At 38.4% G+C, this 20,000-nt stretch overlaps 2 protein-coding genes across 3 annotated transcripts in view; one reads left to right on the top strand and one right to left on the bottom strand.

Annotated features, from left to right (window-relative positions):
* Positions 1-2,697: 2,697 nt before the first annotated feature.
* Positions 2,698-13,918, top strand: LOC106883798 (beclin-1). The gene is made up of 15 exons (XM_089339624.1): positions 2,698-3,230; positions 3,790-3,860; positions 4,530-4,585; positions 5,555-5,648; positions 6,165-6,227; positions 6,755-6,828; positions 7,630-7,827; positions 8,166-8,228; positions 8,663-8,746; positions 9,426-9,486; positions 9,890-9,978; positions 10,509-10,619; positions 11,155-11,197; positions 11,354-11,457; positions 12,054-13,918. Exons 1-15 carry the CDS (start codon positions 3,095-3,097, stop codon positions 12,157-12,159), a joined length of 1,353 nt encoding a protein of 450 aa, XP_089195750.1. The 5' UTR covers positions 2,698-3,094; the 3' UTR covers positions 12,160-13,918.
* A 403-nt stretch (positions 13,919-14,321) lies between these two features.
* The window catches only part of LOC106883783 (elongation factor Ts, mitochondrial), an 8,368-nt gene continuing 2,689 nt past the window's right edge, over positions 14,322-20,000 (bottom strand). The window contains exons 1-6 of one of the 2 annotated variants that reach the window (XM_014934925.3): positions 18,711-18,880; positions 17,204-17,426; positions 16,251-16,379; positions 15,818-15,925; positions 15,377-15,554; positions 14,322-15,110 (exon numbers count right to left, since the gene is read on the bottom strand). In XM_014934925.3, the coding sequence (XP_014790411.1) occupies positions 14,743-15,110; positions 15,377-15,554; positions 15,818-15,925; positions 16,251-16,379; positions 17,204-17,398 (978 nt within the window). In that variant the 5' untranslated portion in view covers positions 17,399-17,426; positions 18,711-18,880 and the 3' untranslated portion in view covers positions 14,322-14,742. Of the gene's footprint in view, positions 15,111-15,376; positions 15,555-15,817; positions 15,926-16,250; positions 16,380-17,203; positions 17,427-18,710; positions 18,881-20,000 lie in introns of those variants that run through there. The other variant, XM_089339625.1, reaches the window with a different exon arrangement.

Raw genomic sequence — 20,000 nt, 5'->3', positions numbered from 1 at the left:
TATGATTAGAGACGAGAAACTCTTAGTTTAACGAGATCTAATTTAGTTTTGAAGAATTTAAGAACGCAACAGTAAATAAGCCCACTCTCTTTGATAACTCGGCACCTACCAAGAGCTCGTCTATCATCTTCAATTCAAAAATGGCTTGTCACACACGATACAAGAAGCCTTACTGTTTCTATCTACTCGGACTCTCTTACTCAACCATTCTCAATTAGTCACACAGTTGAAAATGACATACACAATGGACTATAGAACTAAACACAATTTGTTTCCCATAACGACAAACAAGCTGTGTACACTCAAGCAACACGATGGAGTTGTCTTCTATAATAATTTGAAATTTTGACACAGAGTGGGGGTACATCAACCCCAGTGCTCAGCGGAATTTGAACTCAGAACGTAAGCACGGACGAAATGCCGCTTAGCATTTCGTCCGGCGTGCTAACGATTCTACCAGCTCACCACCTTAAAGTCGTCTTGTATATTTTTTTCTACTCTAAGTACAAGACCCGAAATTTTGGGGGAGGGGATCAGTCGATTAAATCGACCCCAGTACGCAACTGGTACATAATTTATCGACCACGAAAGGATGAAAGACAAAGATCGACTCGGCGGAATTTGAACTCAGAAAGCAAAGACAGATGAAATACCGCTAAGCATTTCGTCCGGCGTGCTAACGATTCAGCCAGCACGCCGCTTTAGTTGTCTTCTTATGGAAAACATAATAATTATATTAATAAATGGCCATTTCAAAAAAGCAATTAATGTTCTTCTTCATTTTATTTCTCCGATGCATCTTGATGTTAAACTTTGTTGTTATGTAGTAAAAAGAAAAAAAGAAAAAGCCTCCATAAACTGAGGTTATCCACGAAGTCAATAAACAAAATCTTCCCCGTCGGGAATTTGTAAAATCTAAAACAACGAGGAAGACAAAAATAACTTCGATAAAAATCAAGGAAATGAAATTTTCGTAAAGTAATGACGAAGTCTCTGGAAATGGGTGATGTTTTGTCTCCCAGGGGACTACTTACTCACAGCCATATTGTTAATATTCTTTGTAAGTTTCAAGGCATATATTCACACACACACACGCACGCACGCACGCACGCACAGACACACATGCACACAGACACACACACACACATACATACACACATACATACACACATACATACACGCATGCATACACACATGCATACACACATACATACATGCATGCATATATACATGCAAACATACACACACACATACACACGAACGCACACACGCACGCACAGACACACATACATACAGACACACACACATACATACACACATATATACATAGATACAGTAATCCCTCGCCATGTCGTGGTTCACACTATCGCGGTTCACTCAGTACATCGCGGATTTTTCTGGCCAATATATGTAAATATACGTCGCGGACTCCTCAGTATATCGCGGGTTTCTGCGGCCGAATGTATGTATGTATGTATGTATGTATGTGTGAGAGATCAGATCTGGCAGGCTTGAACGTAACACAAGGTTGACTCTTTGGGCCCGATGTGGCCTGTTGAAACACTAAAGAGTTAAAGGACCTTGATGGTGATAACGAGAATATCATTAATTGTTGGTGAGCTTCAAGTATTTGTAGATTTGAAGAGAAGAGTCAGTTAGTTGGGCAATAGTCTAGATGTATTCATGGCTGAGCTTTCGCCGGTAGAGCTCCTCGCTTTCAGAGAGCAACGATCCAATAAATATATGTTTCCTTTAATCCACAACCAGCACTTATCTAATTCACGTTTCTCCTTCAATCGATGGAGATTGCAAGATAATGAGATTTCAAGATTTTAGCTGGTTTCTGTTTTGCTTTTTAATGAGATACACTTAAATTTTGAAAACAAATCTTGCCTCTCACAATATAGGAACACTTCTCATGGCTCCAACAGATAAAATGGAAAAGGTGCTGTCCTGGAAGATGGCGACGGAAAGGCGCATCTTTTTTTTTTTTTTACTTGTTTCGGTCACTGGGCTGCGGCCATGCTGGGGCATCGCCTTGAAAAGCTTAGTCGAAAAAATCGACACCAGGACTTATTTTTTTAAAGTCTGGTACTTATTCTATCGGCTCGCGTTTAACACACCGCTAAGTTACGGGGATGTAATCAAACTAACACTGGTTGTCAAGCGTTGGTGGAGTAAAAATCTCACATGTATGTATGAGTATTGGCCAGTGGCTATAGTAGAAGACATTTGCCCAAAGTGCTAAGCCGTTAGAATGAATCCGGAAACAATGTGGCTTAAGAGCAAAACTTCTAATTACTCAGCTATGTCTGTATCTATTGAAATTTTACGTGCAAGCTTCCTTTTTTAATCCGTTCTAAGTCAAAATTGAAATTAGCAGGAAGGAAAAAAAAAAAAATAAGGGAAACAACTCTTATTTATTTATAATTGTCTCCCTTGCTTCCTATTCGTATTCGCCACCATTTTCTTTTTTTATTTTGCTTCATATTTCTTTTTACGGCAAACCGTAAATTCTATGAGACTCGACATCAACCAGGAAATCTTTAAAACTATTCGAAATAAAAAGAGAAACGGAGCTCGGATTTAGTGGTCTTGAAGTGAAATGTATAAAACATTTTAGAAATAAAAACTGCCATAATCGATATGATTGTAATAAAAACAATCTAACGACAGTTGGTAAACAGTAGCCAATCTGGTTTATGGAAGCACCACCCTCCATCGCGGGTCCATTGTAGAACGTTTCTTCCTTCTTCGCTTTGTTGTCGTTTCTTGTCTTAAAATTTGCTAATTGACGCAGGCAAATATGTGAGAATAATAGAACGAAGAAGGAAAGGTCTTTCTACACTCGCACATCCATCACAGATATCTTTTTTGTTGTCGCCTGAAATATTCCACGTAACGCGAAACTCCGAGTTACGATGGAGTGAATTATCAACTCAGAACGCAAAAAACTGAACTCTGCTGTATGTTCTGAGTAAATCTTTTCTGCCCTTTCTACACCCAAGCGTGTAATATATATATATATATATATATATATATATATATATAGATCTATATATATTTTATATGCGTAACGGAAATTAGTCAAAGGATGGCTTCACCGAGGATAGACCCAACAAAAAGCTCCAAGACACCTGTGAACTTCGTATGCCAAAGATGTCACCAAGCACTCAAGCTCGACTATTCATTCAATGTTATGGAGCAGAAGTCTTGGAAGGAGTTAACAGGTAAAGAAATTAAATCTCGAAACTTCCTGTTTCACACCTCATCTACCTGTTGGTTTCATAGTCTTTCTGCATTTTGTTTTTATTATCTGTTACTTCTTCCCAGTTAAGCCTTGTTTCATTAGACCTATGATTAACACATAAAGCGCGACTAGCCACGATCGGGGCCGTCTGGCACAGGTTAAGAGGCCATAATCGTGGCCCAGATAAATACATTTAATTTATGGGTGTTTGTTGGGGTCTAATGTCACTCAAATGCTCCGATACCCACCAGAATGCAAGAGGACTAATAGTTCAACTAATGGCTTTTCAAATGATGTAAAACTTGCCACCATTATATACTAAGAAGATATTTTAACTATTTTTTTGTTTTTTATGTGTGCATGATAACGTGAACAAGTTGGAAGCACCAGGAAGAGTCTGCACCGATAAAATATGGGAGGTGTGTCTATTTACTTTTGAGATGTCTGTGTATGTGTATATATATAGATATACACACTCACATTTATGTATGTATGTGTATATATATATATATATATATATTTTTTTTTCTCTTTCCCAGCTCCACCAAAAAGCAGCTCTGTAGGCACAGATGGATCCATCGGGATATTGTCATCTCAAGAAAGTTTACAGGTAACAATATATCATATATTATATTATTTTATGTCAGCTTTCCTTGCTCTGTGTGTATGTGTGCATATATATATATATATATATATATATATATATATATATATATATATATATGTATGTATGTATATCATCATCATCATTTAACATCCATTGTCCATGCTGGCATGGGTTTGATGGTTTGACTGGGGCTGGTAAGTTGGAAGGCTGCACTAGACTCCAGTCTGATTTGGCATGGTTTTCTACAGCTGGATGCCCTTCCTAGGATTAAGTTGATTACACCGACCCAGTGCATAACTGGTACTTGTTTAATCGACCCCGAAAGGATGAAAGGCAAAGTTGATCTCGGCAGAATTTGAACTCAGGACGTAACAGCAGGCGAAATACCGCTAGGTATTTCACCCGGTGTGCTAACAATTCTGCCAGCTCACTGCCCATCATGGCAAAAAATATTCCCAGCTCAATCTGTAAAGTAGTTGGTGTTAGGAAAAGCATGCAGCTGTAAAAAGATACTAAGGACATGGTTCTCTGGCCTTTTAGATCCTGTTGAAATATGCAACCCATTTCCAACATGGAATACAGGTGTAAAATTATGATGATGATATGCATATTCATTCATGTGTTTGTTTCTGTTAATCTTAATGTTTCTGTTTATTTTTTTCAACTTCTCAGGATATGGATTTCACCCCTCAGCCTTACACTGTCCGGCGATATATCGGGCCTCAAGGGTAAGTCTAACATTTCTTGTTTGTGTGGAACCGAGATGAGGAGAGGCTTAAAGATCCAAGTAACTGAGATGAGATGTTAATTAAAATATAATTTCCCAGACTAATCAATCGCATCTTTATGTTTTACAATGTTCTTGTGTCTTTTATCTTTTACATATTTCACTCACTGGACTGCGGCCATGCTGGGGCACCACATTGAAGGGTTTAGTCAAACAAACAAGCCGACAATGGTTGTAAGTGGTAGGGGAGACAAACACAAACACACACGTGTGGAGGTCCTCTTTGCAACACACACACACACACACACACACACACACACACACACACACACACACAATGGGCTTCTTTCAGTTTCTGTCAACCAAATCCATACACAAGTATAACCGATGTTGGTGTGTTTACATCCCCATAACATAGAAATTCAGCAAAAGCGATTGATAAAATAAGTACCAGGCTTTTAAAAAAAAAAGTACTGGAGGCTGGTTCATTCAAGTAAAAGTTCTTCAAGGTGGTGCCCCAGCATGGCCACAGTCTAATGACTGAAACAAGATAAAGCATATAAAATTGTATATATGAATATGTGTGTGTGTGTGTATATATATATATATATATATATATATATGTATGTATATATGTATATCCTCATTTAACATCCATTGTCCATGCTGGCATGGGTTGGATGGTGCATCCAGAGCTGGGGGAGCTGCACCAGACTCCTATCTGATTTGGCATGGTTTCTATGGCTGGATTCCCTTCCTAATGCCAACCACTCTACAGAGTGTGCTGGGTGCTTTACACAACCAGAAGGATCGGTCTTAACATTTCTGCTGTGAATTCTGGGTCTTCTTGGTTACGGCAAGGCACCAAGTATCTCAGTCCTTTGTCATCCCGACCACACACACACACACACACACACACACACACTTGACTGCTCCATACTGATGCACAATACCATTATCTTCCTTCCAGAGACTTTGACGTGGATGATGAGCTCAGCTCAGATTTTACTTTACTTGGTGAGACAGGATTAGGGGTGATGGAGAACCTCAGTTTAAGACTTAAAGTAAGACATCTTTACTTTTATCTTATCTACAAACTCTCTCTCTCTCTCTCTCTCTCTCTCTCTCTCTTTCTCTCCTTCAGCCTCAGTTTAAGATTTAAAGATATTCTTGTTCCGTCTCATGTCTCACTCTCTTTCCTTCAACAATATTACTTTATAACATACCTACTCTATCTTCACTCTCTCTTTCTCCCTTCTCGTCTCTCTCTCCCTCCTTCTCTTTCACCCTTCTCTTCTCCATCCCTTCTCTTTTCTTCTCATTCTCCTCTTCTCTCTCCCTTTTCTCTCTCTCTCCCATTCTCTCTTTTTCCCTTATTTTCTCTCTCTTCTCCCTCACCCTTCCCTTCTCTCTTCCCCTCCTCTCTCTCGATATATATGTGTTAGTATGTATCTCTGTTCCTACAACTTTTAAGACAAACGGACTCTATTGTTTCTCTCTCTCTCTCTCTCTTCACTCTCCACTCTCTCTCTCTCTCCCTCTCCTCACTAACCACCACAGTGTTTTCTTCTCCATTCCAGGCCACAGGATATCTTTTTGACATCATGTCTGGTCAGTCAGAAGTGGACCACCCCCTCTGTGAGGTAATGACTTTCTTTTCCTCTTGCTCTCTTGTCTTAGACCTTTCATGGAAACCAGTAAACTTGATAGCTGGACACATTCAGTCGAGAATTCAAATTAGGACATAGGGCTGTCTACTTCACCCCTTTTAATAAGAGACATTAACTGAACAACTGGATATAGGGCCTGGCCAGAATAAAATAGTAATCAAAGGGGTCTATAGATAAAAAATGGTTGAGAACCCCTGCCAATATGGGAAACTGACATTAAATGATGATGATGATGATGGTGAAACCAGAAGGACCAAATCATCATCATCAATTCACATTCACTTTTCCATGCTTGCATGGGTCAGAGGGCAAGCACAGACCTCTCCCCCATACTTGCATGGAACACCACCACTTGGTACAGTCTCAGGTTTGTGTTTCAAACGATTTAGGTTCAATTCCAGTGGCTTTCAGTGTTGTATTCATCTTGTCAAATCAGAAAGAATTGTTTTATTTTTATTTTTTTCTAAATTTCTTCTTTATTTGTTTTTTCCATTCTTCAGGAATGTACAGACACACTTCTTGACCAACTTGACCGTCAACTCTATTTTACAGAGGAGGAATGTAAACAATACAAGTAAGTCCATCTGATCATTTTTATCACTGATGTAGTTTTAATCACATGATGTCTAGACAAAGGTAGATGCACACACACACACACACACTCTATCTCTCTCACACATGACAAGCTTCATTCAGTTTCCATTTACCAAATCCACCTATTAGGCTTTGGTCAACCTGGGGCTATAATAGAAGACATACCCAAGGTGCCATGCCGTGATATTGAACCTGAGACCATATGGTTGAATAGCAAGCTTTTTTAACCCCGTAGCCTTACCTACATCAAAAATACAAAAGCAATATATATATATATAGTTAATCCCAAAAAAAAACGAGGGAAAACACCAGAAAAAACAACACGAGGATGTGGTACATGCAAAGTATTAGCAGAAGCTCAGGGAAGAAAAGAAAGGTAGTTTTACTTTTCAAGCAAAGCTCTTCTCTAGAAGCAGGAGACAGAGGAAAGTCCAAGAGAAAAGGAAGATGGAGGGAAAAAAATCTCCAATGATCCACATGTGTTTACATACATACATACATACATACATACATACACATACACACACACATGCACAACAGGCTTCTTTCAGTTTCTGTCTATTAAATCCACTCACAATGTTTTATTCTTCCTGGGGCTACAGTAGAAGACTGTAATGTGTCACACAGTAGAACTGAACCCAGAACCATGTTGTTGGGAATCAGACTTCTTACCATGCGGCCACTCCTGCACCCCATGTTAAAATTTTACAAACCTATGTCACTTTCTTGAAGATCTTAGTTACTTCTCCACTGATGTTGTATGTTTGTTTCTTTCTTTCAGAGATTTCCTCTTAAACCTGGACAACTCCGAAGAGAAGGAGAACCTGGAGACTTTGGACAATGAGCTGAAGCGGCTGGAAAAGGAGGAGACGTTGTTGAGGGAACAGCTGGAGAAGGTGGAGACGGAACGTTCGGAGATGGCGAAACTGATTGAAAAGGAGAAGGAAACTGCAAAACAACTGGAAGTTGAAGAAGAAAAGTATGGAACTGTTTTTCATTGTATTATTTGTGTTGCAACAAAATACTAGCGAGAGATCTCCTTGACTTATACTCCACTTATACTTTCCTATACTCCACTCACACTCTCCTATACTCCACTCATACTTTCCTATACACCACTCATACTTTCTTATACTCCACTCACACTCTCCTATACTCCACTCACACTCTCCTATACTCCACTCACACTCTCCTATACTCCACTCACACTTTCCTATACTCCACTCAGACTTTCCTATACTCCACTCAGACTTTCCTATACTCGACTCACATTTTCCTATACTCCACTCACACTCTCCTCTACTCCTCTATTTACAGATACTGGCAAGAGTATAACCAATGTAAACGAGACCTTCATCAATTTCAAGATGATCAAAGAAGGTGAGTTGATTGGTCGTTTGGATTTGACCAATGGAACTACCCACACACAAACACCCAACCATTCTTTCAGTATAAATACGACAGCAATCAAACCCATGCAGACAACAGAATAAATATCAAGCTTTAAAAAAAAATCTACTGGGGGGGGGGGTCATTCTACTAAAATTCTCCAAGGCAGTGCTCCAGCATGACCATCATCCAATGACTGGAGCAAGTAAAAGAGAGAAAGATAAGATTCTTTGAGCCTTATGGCACCTTGTGGTGTTAGGAACATTAACAGACTTACTTTGTGATGATGATGATGATGATCACTCACTGTTTATACACTTACTATATCAACACTAAACACTGGTCATATAGTTACTATAGCAACACTTTACAGACTTATTACCATAGTAACACTGACGTAATTGCTGTCTTTTGTCACCCCACAGTGTCACCTTACAGCTGCAGTATGCCCAGAGTCAACTAGAGAAACTGACCAAAATTAATGTCTTCAATGCTACATTCCATATATGGTAAGTGAAAGGTCTATTGGTCTGTTGTTGTTGTTGTTGTTTATCATTTTAGACACCCAAACTCTTGCCCCTGGTACCTTGTACTACTCACCACCCTAAATACAGGTGTCATACCAAATAACCCCTGGCTGGGTCAGATAGATTTATTGAAACAGATTTTCCTGCAGCTGGATGCCCTTCCTGTCACCAACCCATACTTGCTTCTCAGCAAGCTAAAGTTTCCACATGGCCAGACATGTTTTCATAGAGTATTGGAAATGACAATGACCCTAATTTACAACTTTCATGCAATGTCAACACAGAGAGACATACATACATAACCTTGTGAGTGAATTTGGTAGACAGAAACTGAAAGAAGCCCAACATGCCTGCTTGGAAAATGGACATTAAATGTTGATGATGTGTGTGTATATGTATATATATATATATATATTTGTGCGTGAGTATAATTGTTCAATGTCATTTTGTTTAAGTCTTTTTTTAATATATTAATTTCAGACAAGACCCTATTTAATAACCCTCACCCTTTTAATCTCATCCTTTATCATAATCTGTGACCCGTAACTGAATAACAACTACCTATGCACAATGACCCCAGTAAGCCATCATACAAAAATGTCGAAATAAAAACTTCTTCATGGCCTCTTTCTTTTTATTTCCATCCTTTTGTCTTTTACAGGCACAACGGTCAGTTTGTGACAATAAACAACTTCAGGTTAGGTCGTCTTCCAAGTGCTCAGGTTAGTCCAACCATATCTATGTATTGTGTCCACTGCTCTGTTCAAGCCTTTTGTTACCATACTTCTGTTGAAATACACCATTTTTTGTTTCAATAATTTATTAAAATTATGAAGAATTCACTGAAATAATTTTATCATTACTAAGCTGATGTTTGGAACATAAATTAACATGAAACTTTGATTGATCGTTTCAATTTCATTCACTTTACAACAGGAAGTTTCTATCATAGAACCAGGATTGGTCTCAAGTGGCTTGGTATCAAAAAAGGTTAATTAGTCACTTAGGGAGCGAGCTACAGCTCTCTTCAATATCCTTCATTCTCCATATTCAACATCCATGTCTCGTTGTCATCATCCTGCATCACACTTTCTTATATAAATGTTGTTTCCTCACCAAATATAGGTTGATTGGAATGAAATAAATGCTGCCTGGGGTCAGACTGTTCTCCTCCTCCATGCTTTGGCCAAAAAGATGAACCTTAAATTCACAAAGTAAGCTTTCATTGTATTGTAGTTTTTATTTTATTCTTTAACTGATGTACTCTCCAACCTTCATCAGGTATCCTAGGGGAATTTCGAACCTGGGTTCTCATTCTTCTTATTATTATTCAGGTCACTACCTGGAATCGAACTCGGAATCTTGGGGTTAGTAGCCCGCAATCTTAACCACTACACCATATGCCTGTGGGCAATTATGGAGTGAATTTTAGGGCTTATAAATCTAATATTTTCCTATCCTTCCTTAATTCCTTATCTCTCAAATATAGAACTCTACACACACACACATATATATATATATATATATATATATATATACATATATACGAAGGGCATCCAGCTGTAGAAACACTGCCAGATCAGATTGGAGCCTGGTGCAGCCACTGGCTTTCCAGACCTCAGACAAACTGTCCAACCCATGCCAGGATGGAAAACGGATGATGATGATGATAATGATATATATATGAGTGAGGGAGAGATTTGTCTATGCCATCATTCTAACACTACATATAATTCTATTTCAGATACCGCCTGGTTCCCTACGGCAACCATTCTTACTTGGAGTCGTTAACTGATAAAAGTAAAGAGTTGCCACTTTATGGTTCTGGTGGATTCCGGTTTTTCTGGGACACAAAGTAAGTTTGTTTTGCAATTAATCTATCCACATTTATTCTTTGATTTCCATTCCTTCCATAATACTATAGTAGCTTAACGACTGCCAGGTATTAAACGCAGATTACTGTTGTTGTTGTTTAGTCTTAGGTCATCCCTGATCCAGTGGATTTATAATCAAACACGTTCCTACCATGACCCTGTCATCAAAAGCATTCTAGCCAAGACCATCTTTTCAAATATTTAGGCCTATATTTCCTAGGAGCTTGTGGTTTAGCTGCTATTTCTAGCAGGAAGATTGAACTTGTGACAGTTCTGTAGTTGACTATGAACCCACTGGTTCTTATATAAATCTGTCCCAACTGTGTAAGGTCATTGGTCAAGATGTCAAGACAGTGAAGTCGATCACTGACCAGACTAGATTGGCAGAAGAGGTACACATGAGATGAGACTGTGTGGTGTTCATCAATTTCCCCAAAACATCAGCATTAGAATTTAATTGCCATTTCTAATTTTGCTTCCCTGTATAAACCAGATTATTGCTGCATTTTTTTGCAGGTTTGATCATGCAATGGTAGCCTTTTTGGACTGCTTACAAGAGGTGAGTTTACCTGTGTGTGTCTGTGTGTATCTTTTATTGTTGTGGACACAATGTGTATCTATGTGTCTGTGCATGGCTTGCCAGTGTGTGTGTGTGTGTTCACTGTAACTATGCCGTTTTATTCTTACGCCTGTGTATGTTGTTCTGTTAATTCAGTTCAAGAAAGAAGTGGAGAAAGGTGATTCCAACTTCTGTCTACCATACAAAATGGAGAAAGGACGTATAGAAGATGCAAACACAGATACCTCCTATTCTATAAAGTAAGTATTTTCTATTCTCTCTCTCCGTCTTATGTGGTTCTCAACCATTTTTTTCTCTGCCAGTTTGATTCGTATTTTACTCTTCTGGTCCTCCGTAGCCATTCAATGTATATAAAAAAAGAATCCCACAGTATTTTTATAATTAAATATTATTTAGGAATTACGGAGATGTACTTGCATAGACCTAGGGGTAGAACAAGAACAAGATGATTGGAAAATATCCATAGTCTCCATTGGTCAGTCTTGGGAATCCAACTGGAAAGTGTAATGCTGGTTGCTTTTGATAGGACCCCATGAGAAAGGTACCTGTTGACCCAACCCTCGTTATCCTCTCCAGGAATAGCGGGCAGAGAAAATGGACAGATAGATGAATACAGGTGTATCTGTGTCAGCCAAACCCATGGGAAACTTAGCAAACACTCAATTTTTAGTAAGAGAAAGAATACAGGATTCTGCTGCCATCTGTAGCTTTTGATAATAATGGGTTCAGAACCTAATGAAAAATTTTAATTATTTTGACCAGTTTTTTTTTCCTGGTAATTTTTATTTTATTAATAAAGTTTCTTTTTTGTCTTCTCTTTACTTTTTTCTTGTAGAATCCAGTTCAATTCTGAAGAACAATGGACAAAAGCTCTGAAATATATGATGACTAATTTACGCTGGGGTTTAGCCTGGGTATCATCCCAGTTCCCCAATAAGTGATCTTCAATCATTTTCCTGACCCTGTTTCTGATGATATACACTTCCTTCTGTGTATTTCAGTTGATGTTGAAAATAAGGAAGATTTGGAGGGATTTAGCATGGAAAAATAACTAAGTCTGTCATTAAGAAGAACCCTTTTGATACCAAACCTCCCTAGACCATTCCTGGTTCAATGTTATAGACTCTGGGTTTTAAAGTGAACGAAATTAAAAACTTTCCATTGAAATTTCATTTTTATATTCTATTCCAAAGATCAGCTGAATAACGATGGAGTTATTTTACTATATACCTTATTATTTTTTAAATTAATTGAAAGAAAAACTGTGATTTTAACTAATATGGTAACAAAAGGGTTAAAACTGGTGTTTGGAGCATAATTTTACAAAATGTTCTTAGATACAATTACAAAGGAATGCTGTAATTTAATTAAATGGTGGGTTTCGTATGGTAGAACCAAAGGCTGTATCAAGCTAGTGTTGGTATCAAATAAAGGTTAACCCTTTAGCATTTAAACTGATCGTATCCAGCCAATATATCTGCCTCTTTTATTTTTCAAACTGGCCATCAGATCCAACATTTCACACCTACCCTACAATGTCATTGTAAAAATAAACAATCACATCACTGAAATCTTGAAGCCACAAGATAATGCATAATTAATTCAAAATTATGTATACATTTGACTGAGTAATCTGAATGCTAAAGGGTTAATAATACTTTTAATTCACCTCATTAAGCTGATTTTCTTTCAATACTATTAATTTTTGTTTCTCCCCAGTGCAATTAATACGAAACACCCAATCTATACCAGCATTAAACGGTCTTTCCTATGGCTGAGTATACCATGCCCTCTTGTTTGGACTCTTTTCATAACATGTTCAGTTGTTGCAGTAGTCTTCCTGTATGGCCAAACACTTGACGACACTTTAGTTTTGTTGTTGTTAACTAACATAACAACAACAACACAGATATATGTACTAGGGTCAATTAATTTGATTAGAACTTTTTCAAAGCACTACTCCAGCATAGCCACAGTCTAATGACCGAAACCAGTTAAAGATAATATTATTATTAAGACAGCAAGCTGGCAGAATCATTAGCATGCCAGGCAAAATGCTTAGCGCCATTTCATCTGTGTCTATGTTCTGAGTTCAAATTCTGTTGAGGTCAACTTTGCCTTTTATCCTTTCAGGGTTGATAAACTAAGTACCAGTGAAACACTGGGGTCAATATAATCAACTAGTCCCCTCTCCCCCAAAATTTCAGGCTTTGTGCCTTTAATAGAAAGCATTATTATTATTTAGGCGCATGTTAGACCAAACACTTAGTGGTATTTCTTCTGGTTTTGCATTTTGAGCTCCAATACACCAAGGTAGACTGCTTCTTCTGAATCAATAAAATAAATACTAATTGAGCACCGGGGGTCGATTTAATCAACTGTTCCCCATCCCCAAAATGTCAGACCTTGTGCCTACAGTAGAGAGGAAAAATTATTATTATTATTATTATTACTGTTCTGGACTTGGGAAGAGTTAATTCATATCCCTTTTATTTATTGTGCGGGTGTGTAAATGTATGAGTATATATATCAGTTTGTATATGTGTGACTGCATGCGTGTATGCATGAACATATGTGTGCATGTATATATATATATTATCCATTTCAGAGCACATACGTGAATGTATGAATGCATGTCTGTATATATTATATTTTTTTTTTCAGTTATTCAATCTAAATTAAAATAAATTCTTGGCTGAATTTTCTTTTTATTTTTTTTTCATTTATATTTATTTTCTACACATGAAAGCATATAACCAAATGGTTAAGATATTATTCTTACGACCATAAGATTTTGGCTTCAATTCCTAGACTGGATGGTGCATTATGTCCTTGGGCAAGACACTTCATTACACAATGCTCCACATGTATAAAAGACCCCTTTGCCTTTCCCTTGGATAACATTGGACAGTGGTGTGGAGAGAGGAGGCTGTTATGCATGGGCGACTGCTGGTCTTCCATAAACAACCTTGCCCGGACATGTGCCTTGAAGGGGAATTTTCTAGGTGCAATGCAATCTCATGGTCATTCATGACTGGAGAGAGGGTCTTTAGCCTTTATATATGAAATAGCCAGACATTAAATTGAAGAATCAGTCAAAGCCTTTCAATGGAATAGAATATTTATTTCAGTTTTACAAGGAAAAGGCTGATAGTTACTTTGAAGTGTTGGCTGTGTGGCCTCCATCAGCCTGTCTGATGAAGGCTACATCAGCCAAAACTTCGAAATAACTGTTAACCATTACCTTGCAAAAATTATACACAGAAAGCCATCATGGATCGACCTGCAGCCTGCGGGCCACACGCAGCCTGCGGGCCACACGCAGCCTGCATCACTTGCTGAATGGCACACTTAATAAAAAATTACTTTCAGTTTTTTTAGTAATGTGACTCACTTGATGAGTCACATCTCACACAGCCCACTTCTTGAAAATGGTTGCCCATGCCTGATAAACACACACACATACATACATATGTACACACATACATGGATAGAGGGTGTAACTTCTATCCTAAAACACCCTATTAACCATTACTGGCAGCAGCAGTGGCCACATTCTCCTTGTTGCTCTCCTCTTCAGCAAGAACCTCACCACACTCAAAGCGAACAAAGTCCTGAACTGTTATCGACATATCTGACAAGTATTGTCCGACAGTCTTGCTACTGTCGAGCAGGAACTCCTGGAAGATCAGAACATTTTCTTGGTCCTTATCTGCGTGTGGTTCGTCGCAATCGGGATTTCCAACCTTGGCAGGGTTCATACCAACAATGTGTTGCGCCAAACGCTGCCCTGCTTCTACCACATTCTGCTCAGGCACTTCATCTGACGTTGGTTTAATTGTAACGATGGCAGCAAATTTACCAACAGCGCAGTCCGTTACTTTAGCTAAACCTGAAACAGAGGAAATAACGGTAAGAAAGCAAAACACATATCTCTCTCTCTCTCTCTCTCTCTCACACACACAATGCACTGCCAGTCTGGGAATCAAACCATGATTCTGCGATCGGGAGTGCAACACCTTAACCACTAGGCTATGAACCCTCGTTACTTTGAGATATATATCAAGAAAAAGAAATATGACAGTCACTACTGGAACACATTTGATCAGAGCTTTGTTGGATCAGGACTGACCTAGGGCTAAAAAAACAAGTACTGACCTTGTGTTGAGTGTACGTATGACCCTATCCAGGTGGATGGTGATAATGCTGCCTGGAGGTAAGCTGCTCTTCGGAGAGCCATGTTTTCTCCGATGTTACCAACCTCTTTAGCAACCATGTCCCCTAAAGTGTTTGATCCATGAACAATTTGGTTCACCTGTTCTTTATTCAGTAACATCTGTAAGAATGAATGAAGGAAGGAATAACTGAATGAGTGAATGAAGGAAGAAATAAATGAATGACTGACTACAGAATGAACGAGTGAATAACAAAATGAATAAATGGCTGAATGAATAAATGACTGAATGAATGACTAAATATGTGAGCGAATGAATAAACAGATTGATAGATGGAGTGAAAAAAAAACAAAGATCACAAGAAATTGTTTGAATTGTAATAGAAATTTTGGTCAATTAAAATATTCCCAGGATCACTACTTACCTTATTTTGTGCAGAATCATTGAAATAGTCTTGGCAACATGTTGACAGACTTTTGACAAGTTCTTGGAACTTTTCATTACGAGCAACAAAATCAGTTTCACAATTCATCTGAAAAAAAGAAAAAAAAACTGTAATAATGTTGCTTATCACATAGTCATCGTCCATCAACAATTTTAGCCATCCAACATGACCCTTGACCTTCTCTATCAAAACTACAAAAATATAGCATAGCTCATCTATCAAAAACTATAGTAATAGTCTACTTCATCTTAGCCATCCTTAGGGCATTCAGCTGTAGAAACCAAGCCAAAATAGACTGGAGCCTGGCATGGGTTGGATAACTCTTCCATCGAAAATTATAGCAATAAAGTTTACCTCAGGTCTTGTTAACAAAGAAGTTTAAATGAAATACTTGTAAAACAGGAAATGGTACCTCTATCATGGTAGCAGAATTCTCTCGTAGCATCACTGCGACAAGACCCTGAGACATCTGCCGCCCTTGAAGTTTCAAAGCTTTCTGCCAACCTTCCTTCTGAGCTTGTTCTTTCAACCATGATTCTGCCTGGAGAGAAAAAAAGGGCCAGTATTATTCCAGTTATCACTATATGGTTTAGTAGCGAACATGAGAAAGTAGGAGAGAGATTCATCTTCAAGAAAAACACTTCATCCTACAATATATAATGTCCAAATATTATCTGTAAGCCAGATAAAAGTCATTCCAGCCGTATAAACAATTATTAGATAACTTGTGGAAGGACTTGTGGAAATTTCACATTTCATAAGGATCCTTATTTCAGTTTGTTGCATAAATTTATAGATCTTCATATTAACTCTAGTTTCAAAAACATACGACAGTAATAAAGAGTGTCTTCATGACCATTAAGGTCTGTAGTGAAAAATTCGTCCGTGCATGAAAGGAATTGGAAAGGACCTGCATATGGTGCTGTTAACTGATTTTCCTTGTCAAACTGCATCATGTGACTTTTGTATTATGATCAAAACTACTCCAACAGCAACCACTCCAACATTTTAATGGTATATCTAGAAATACATTATTTACTGTCATTTTCTTATTCAACCCTTTAATGTTCAGATTATTCTATCAAATGTAATCCTTATTAATTCACATTGTTTTGAATTAATCATGGATTATCTCATAGCTTTGAGACTTCAATGATGTGATAGGATATTTTTTAAACATTTATAGGGTAGGTGTGAGAGACTGGATCCAAACTGTTTGAGCATAATGCAGGAAGAATATTTTGGACAGAAACAGCTGGTTTAAATGTCAAAGAATTAAGGTGGAACTTAGCCCCAAACTCCATGGTTGCAAAGTGAGTTTTTTTTAACCATTGGACTATCAAACAGATTTAAATGGTAGCTTACCTGTTCGATATCACTTCCAAATTTCTCCAAAGCTTTCTTGCAATTCACAAATGTAAACCCAGTTTTCTTCCGTAGAGCACTAAGAAGCTTCTTATCAACACTTGCTGCCCGCAGGCAAGAAGAATGGAATGATTGGCCTTGGTACAGCAGCTGCACAGCTTTAGCCATTAATGAAGTCCTTGTTGTTATAAGCATTTCCACTTTAAGTGAGTCAACAAAGTACCTGGCAAGGAAACAAAAATTTACTCCTTCAATATCACAAACACAGTGCAGCGATGTGGTGAGAGGTGAATGAGGGAGGACAAGAAAGTAATAGCAAGATTTGACTTGCTTAACCTCTGATCAAGGCCTAGAAAAGGGGTTCCAGTTAGAACATTGGTCTGGAGACACAGTGACCCAAGAAGAGGCCGTAGTATATCAAGGGTTATACTATTCAATGTGATTTTCTTTGTTTAAGATGGTGTGATTTGAAGAAAATTTGGCTATTATTTCTAGCAAATCTATAGACAATATAGAGGCACTCTCGATGGTTCATGTTCAAGGATATTGATGTAAGTGTAGTGGCGTTCTTCCCACTCTAGCAGTTAGCTACATACAGATTATCTAAAACGACTATAGTCGACTTGATTATTGCAAAAGTTAAATTAATGTAATTGATAGTGAATATTTGTAGCACAGTAGTAAAGTCGTGAAAGACAAAAAATAAATATTTTATGTGTGTGTGTGTGTGTCAATCTGACCCGAAGAGTCGTGACTGTTAGAGGCGCTCGAGGGTCAGATACTGATGTTATACTGGCAACATGAAGAAACCAGAAAATTTCCTAGTGGTGGAAAAAATAGCAAAAAGAACGTCGCGACATTCATGTATTTCTTATTAAGGGATTCTGTTATTGTTACTAAACCCACAGTCGGTCCTTATCCAGCAAGCCCTATCGGTCAAAGACATTCCAGCCATGGTCGTTCCGTCATTTTAGGGTTATCTAGGACTACATAACACAACGTATTCTTTCCTTTTTTTAAGACAGTGTGATGTGATTCGAGGAAGGTTTGGCTGCTAGTTCTACAAAGTCGAGAGACCACATAAAGGCTTCCTAGTTGGTGATATACGATGCCGCTATTTAGCCCCGGGTCAACCCAGAGCGAAAGGGTCTATGATCGACGTCGTTCCACCGATCACCATCTCGTCTTATTTTCTTTCATGCATAGCATATGTAGGGCTGTATTATTATTCAATGCATTTTTCTTTAAGACAGTGTGATTAACAAAATTTTAACTGCTATTACAACCAAGTCTAGAGATAATAAGGCGGCACACCTCGCCCGTTCGTGCTCAAGGACATTAGCGATGTAAGTATAAAGAAGACCATTGCACGTATAAATTGATAAAGCAACGAGTATTTTTTTTAAGATTGTTCTACAAGAGACAGACGAACAGCGACATCGTGTGACATGCAAACCATTCTTCACAAGTTATGTATGTACGTGGAGACAAAATTGCCAGAACAAACCTGTTAGAAGATTCGACCAGGACCGTCGATGGATGACCCGGTGCGTGGCCCAGTCAGGAGATTAAATACAGTTATCTCCCTTAATTTTACACTCTCTGTCTCTCTCTATCTCCTTGTGCCTATCTCTCTCTTTATCTGTCTCTCTCTCTCTTTCAGTTTCTCTTTCTCTCTTTCTTTCTCCCTCTCCTGCTCTTTCATTCATTATCTTTTATCTTTCGCTTGCTTTAGTCATTGGACTGCGGCCATGCTCGGGTACCGCTTTGAAAGGTTTTTAATCGAACGAATCGACTCCAGTATTATTTTTAAGCCTGCTACTTATTCTATCGGTTTTGTAGGGGGTCTTTGTAATTTTTGTTTGTTTGTTTTGCCAACCACTAACTTACGATGAATTAAGCCCTTCCCTCCTGGGAAGGGGTTAATCGAATACATTGACCATGACGAAATTTGGACTCAAAACGTAAAGCTGGAAGAAATGGCTTCTACGTCTTGATGCCCTTCCTAATACCAACCACTTTACAGAGTGTACTGGGTACATTTTATAGTGGCACCACCACCAGTGAAGTTGTTACACAGCTCACAAGACTCAGATCTCCATCTACTGAGTAGAGCTACAATAGAGATGATGGTGACGAGGTGAAAGGGGGGATCCAGGGGGCAAAAGAACAAAAGGAATGGATGAATATAGAAAGAGTGTATGGAGAAAGTAGGGGGGGGGACAAGAAATTCGGTAGGGTGTGAATATACTGAATAATGAACGTGAGTCGAAGGTGGTGGGGATGTCGGGGATAAATATGGTTTGCATGAGTATAGAAGTTGTTGAAACCTACATAGGCCATAGGCAACCCACCTGGCTAACATTCAGTTCACTGTGGTAAACTTCCTCTTTCTAAATTTACTTTTATTTGGTTTCAGGACAATGCTCCGGAACCGGTGTGCCGTGGCACACTGGTGTGCAACAAGACGATGCTAGGTGTGCCGCAGTGTAACTTGAATATAATTTTTTCCCCTATACTTTTTGTTACATTTTTAGCTCAGGTGCTCCGCTGGATTTTGAAAAGAATGTAAGTGTACCGCATGCGAAAAAAGGTTGCGGAGCACTGCTTTAGGACAATTTACTTTCACTTTTTTCGACGGAAAATTGCATGTCAACCTAAGAGAGATAACTGGTCGCGTACATATGCATGCATGCATATATGTATGTATGTATGTATACGCGCACACACATACACGTACACACACACAAACTTGACCTAATCGACACTTGTAAAATATTCTATTCGTCTTCATGAT

The sequence above is a fragment of the Octopus bimaculoides genome, chromosome 22 (assembly GCF_046866305.1).
Source record: "Octopus bimaculoides isolate indiv1 chromosome 22, ASM4686630v1, whole genome shotgun sequence".
Taxonomy (NCBI): Eukaryota; Metazoa; Mollusca; class Cephalopoda; order Octopoda; family Octopodidae; genus Octopus; species Octopus bimaculoides.
Note: the sequence above shows the minus strand (reverse complement) of the source record. Positions and strands in the feature narration are given on the sequence as shown.

Coding starts and splice junctions, on each gene's coding strand:
- LOC106883798 (XM_089339624.1), top strand. CDS start 3,095: ATGGCTTCACCGAGGATAGACCCAACAAAAAGCTCCAAGACACCTGTG. Junction 7,828..8,165: donor CTGGAAGTTGAAGAAGAAAA/GTATGGAACTGT, acceptor CTCTATTTACAG/ATACTGGCAAGAGTATAACC. Junction 8,229..8,662: donor TTTCAAGATGATCAAAGAAG/GTGAGTTGATTG, acceptor GTCACCCCACAG/TGTCACCTTACAGCTGCAGT.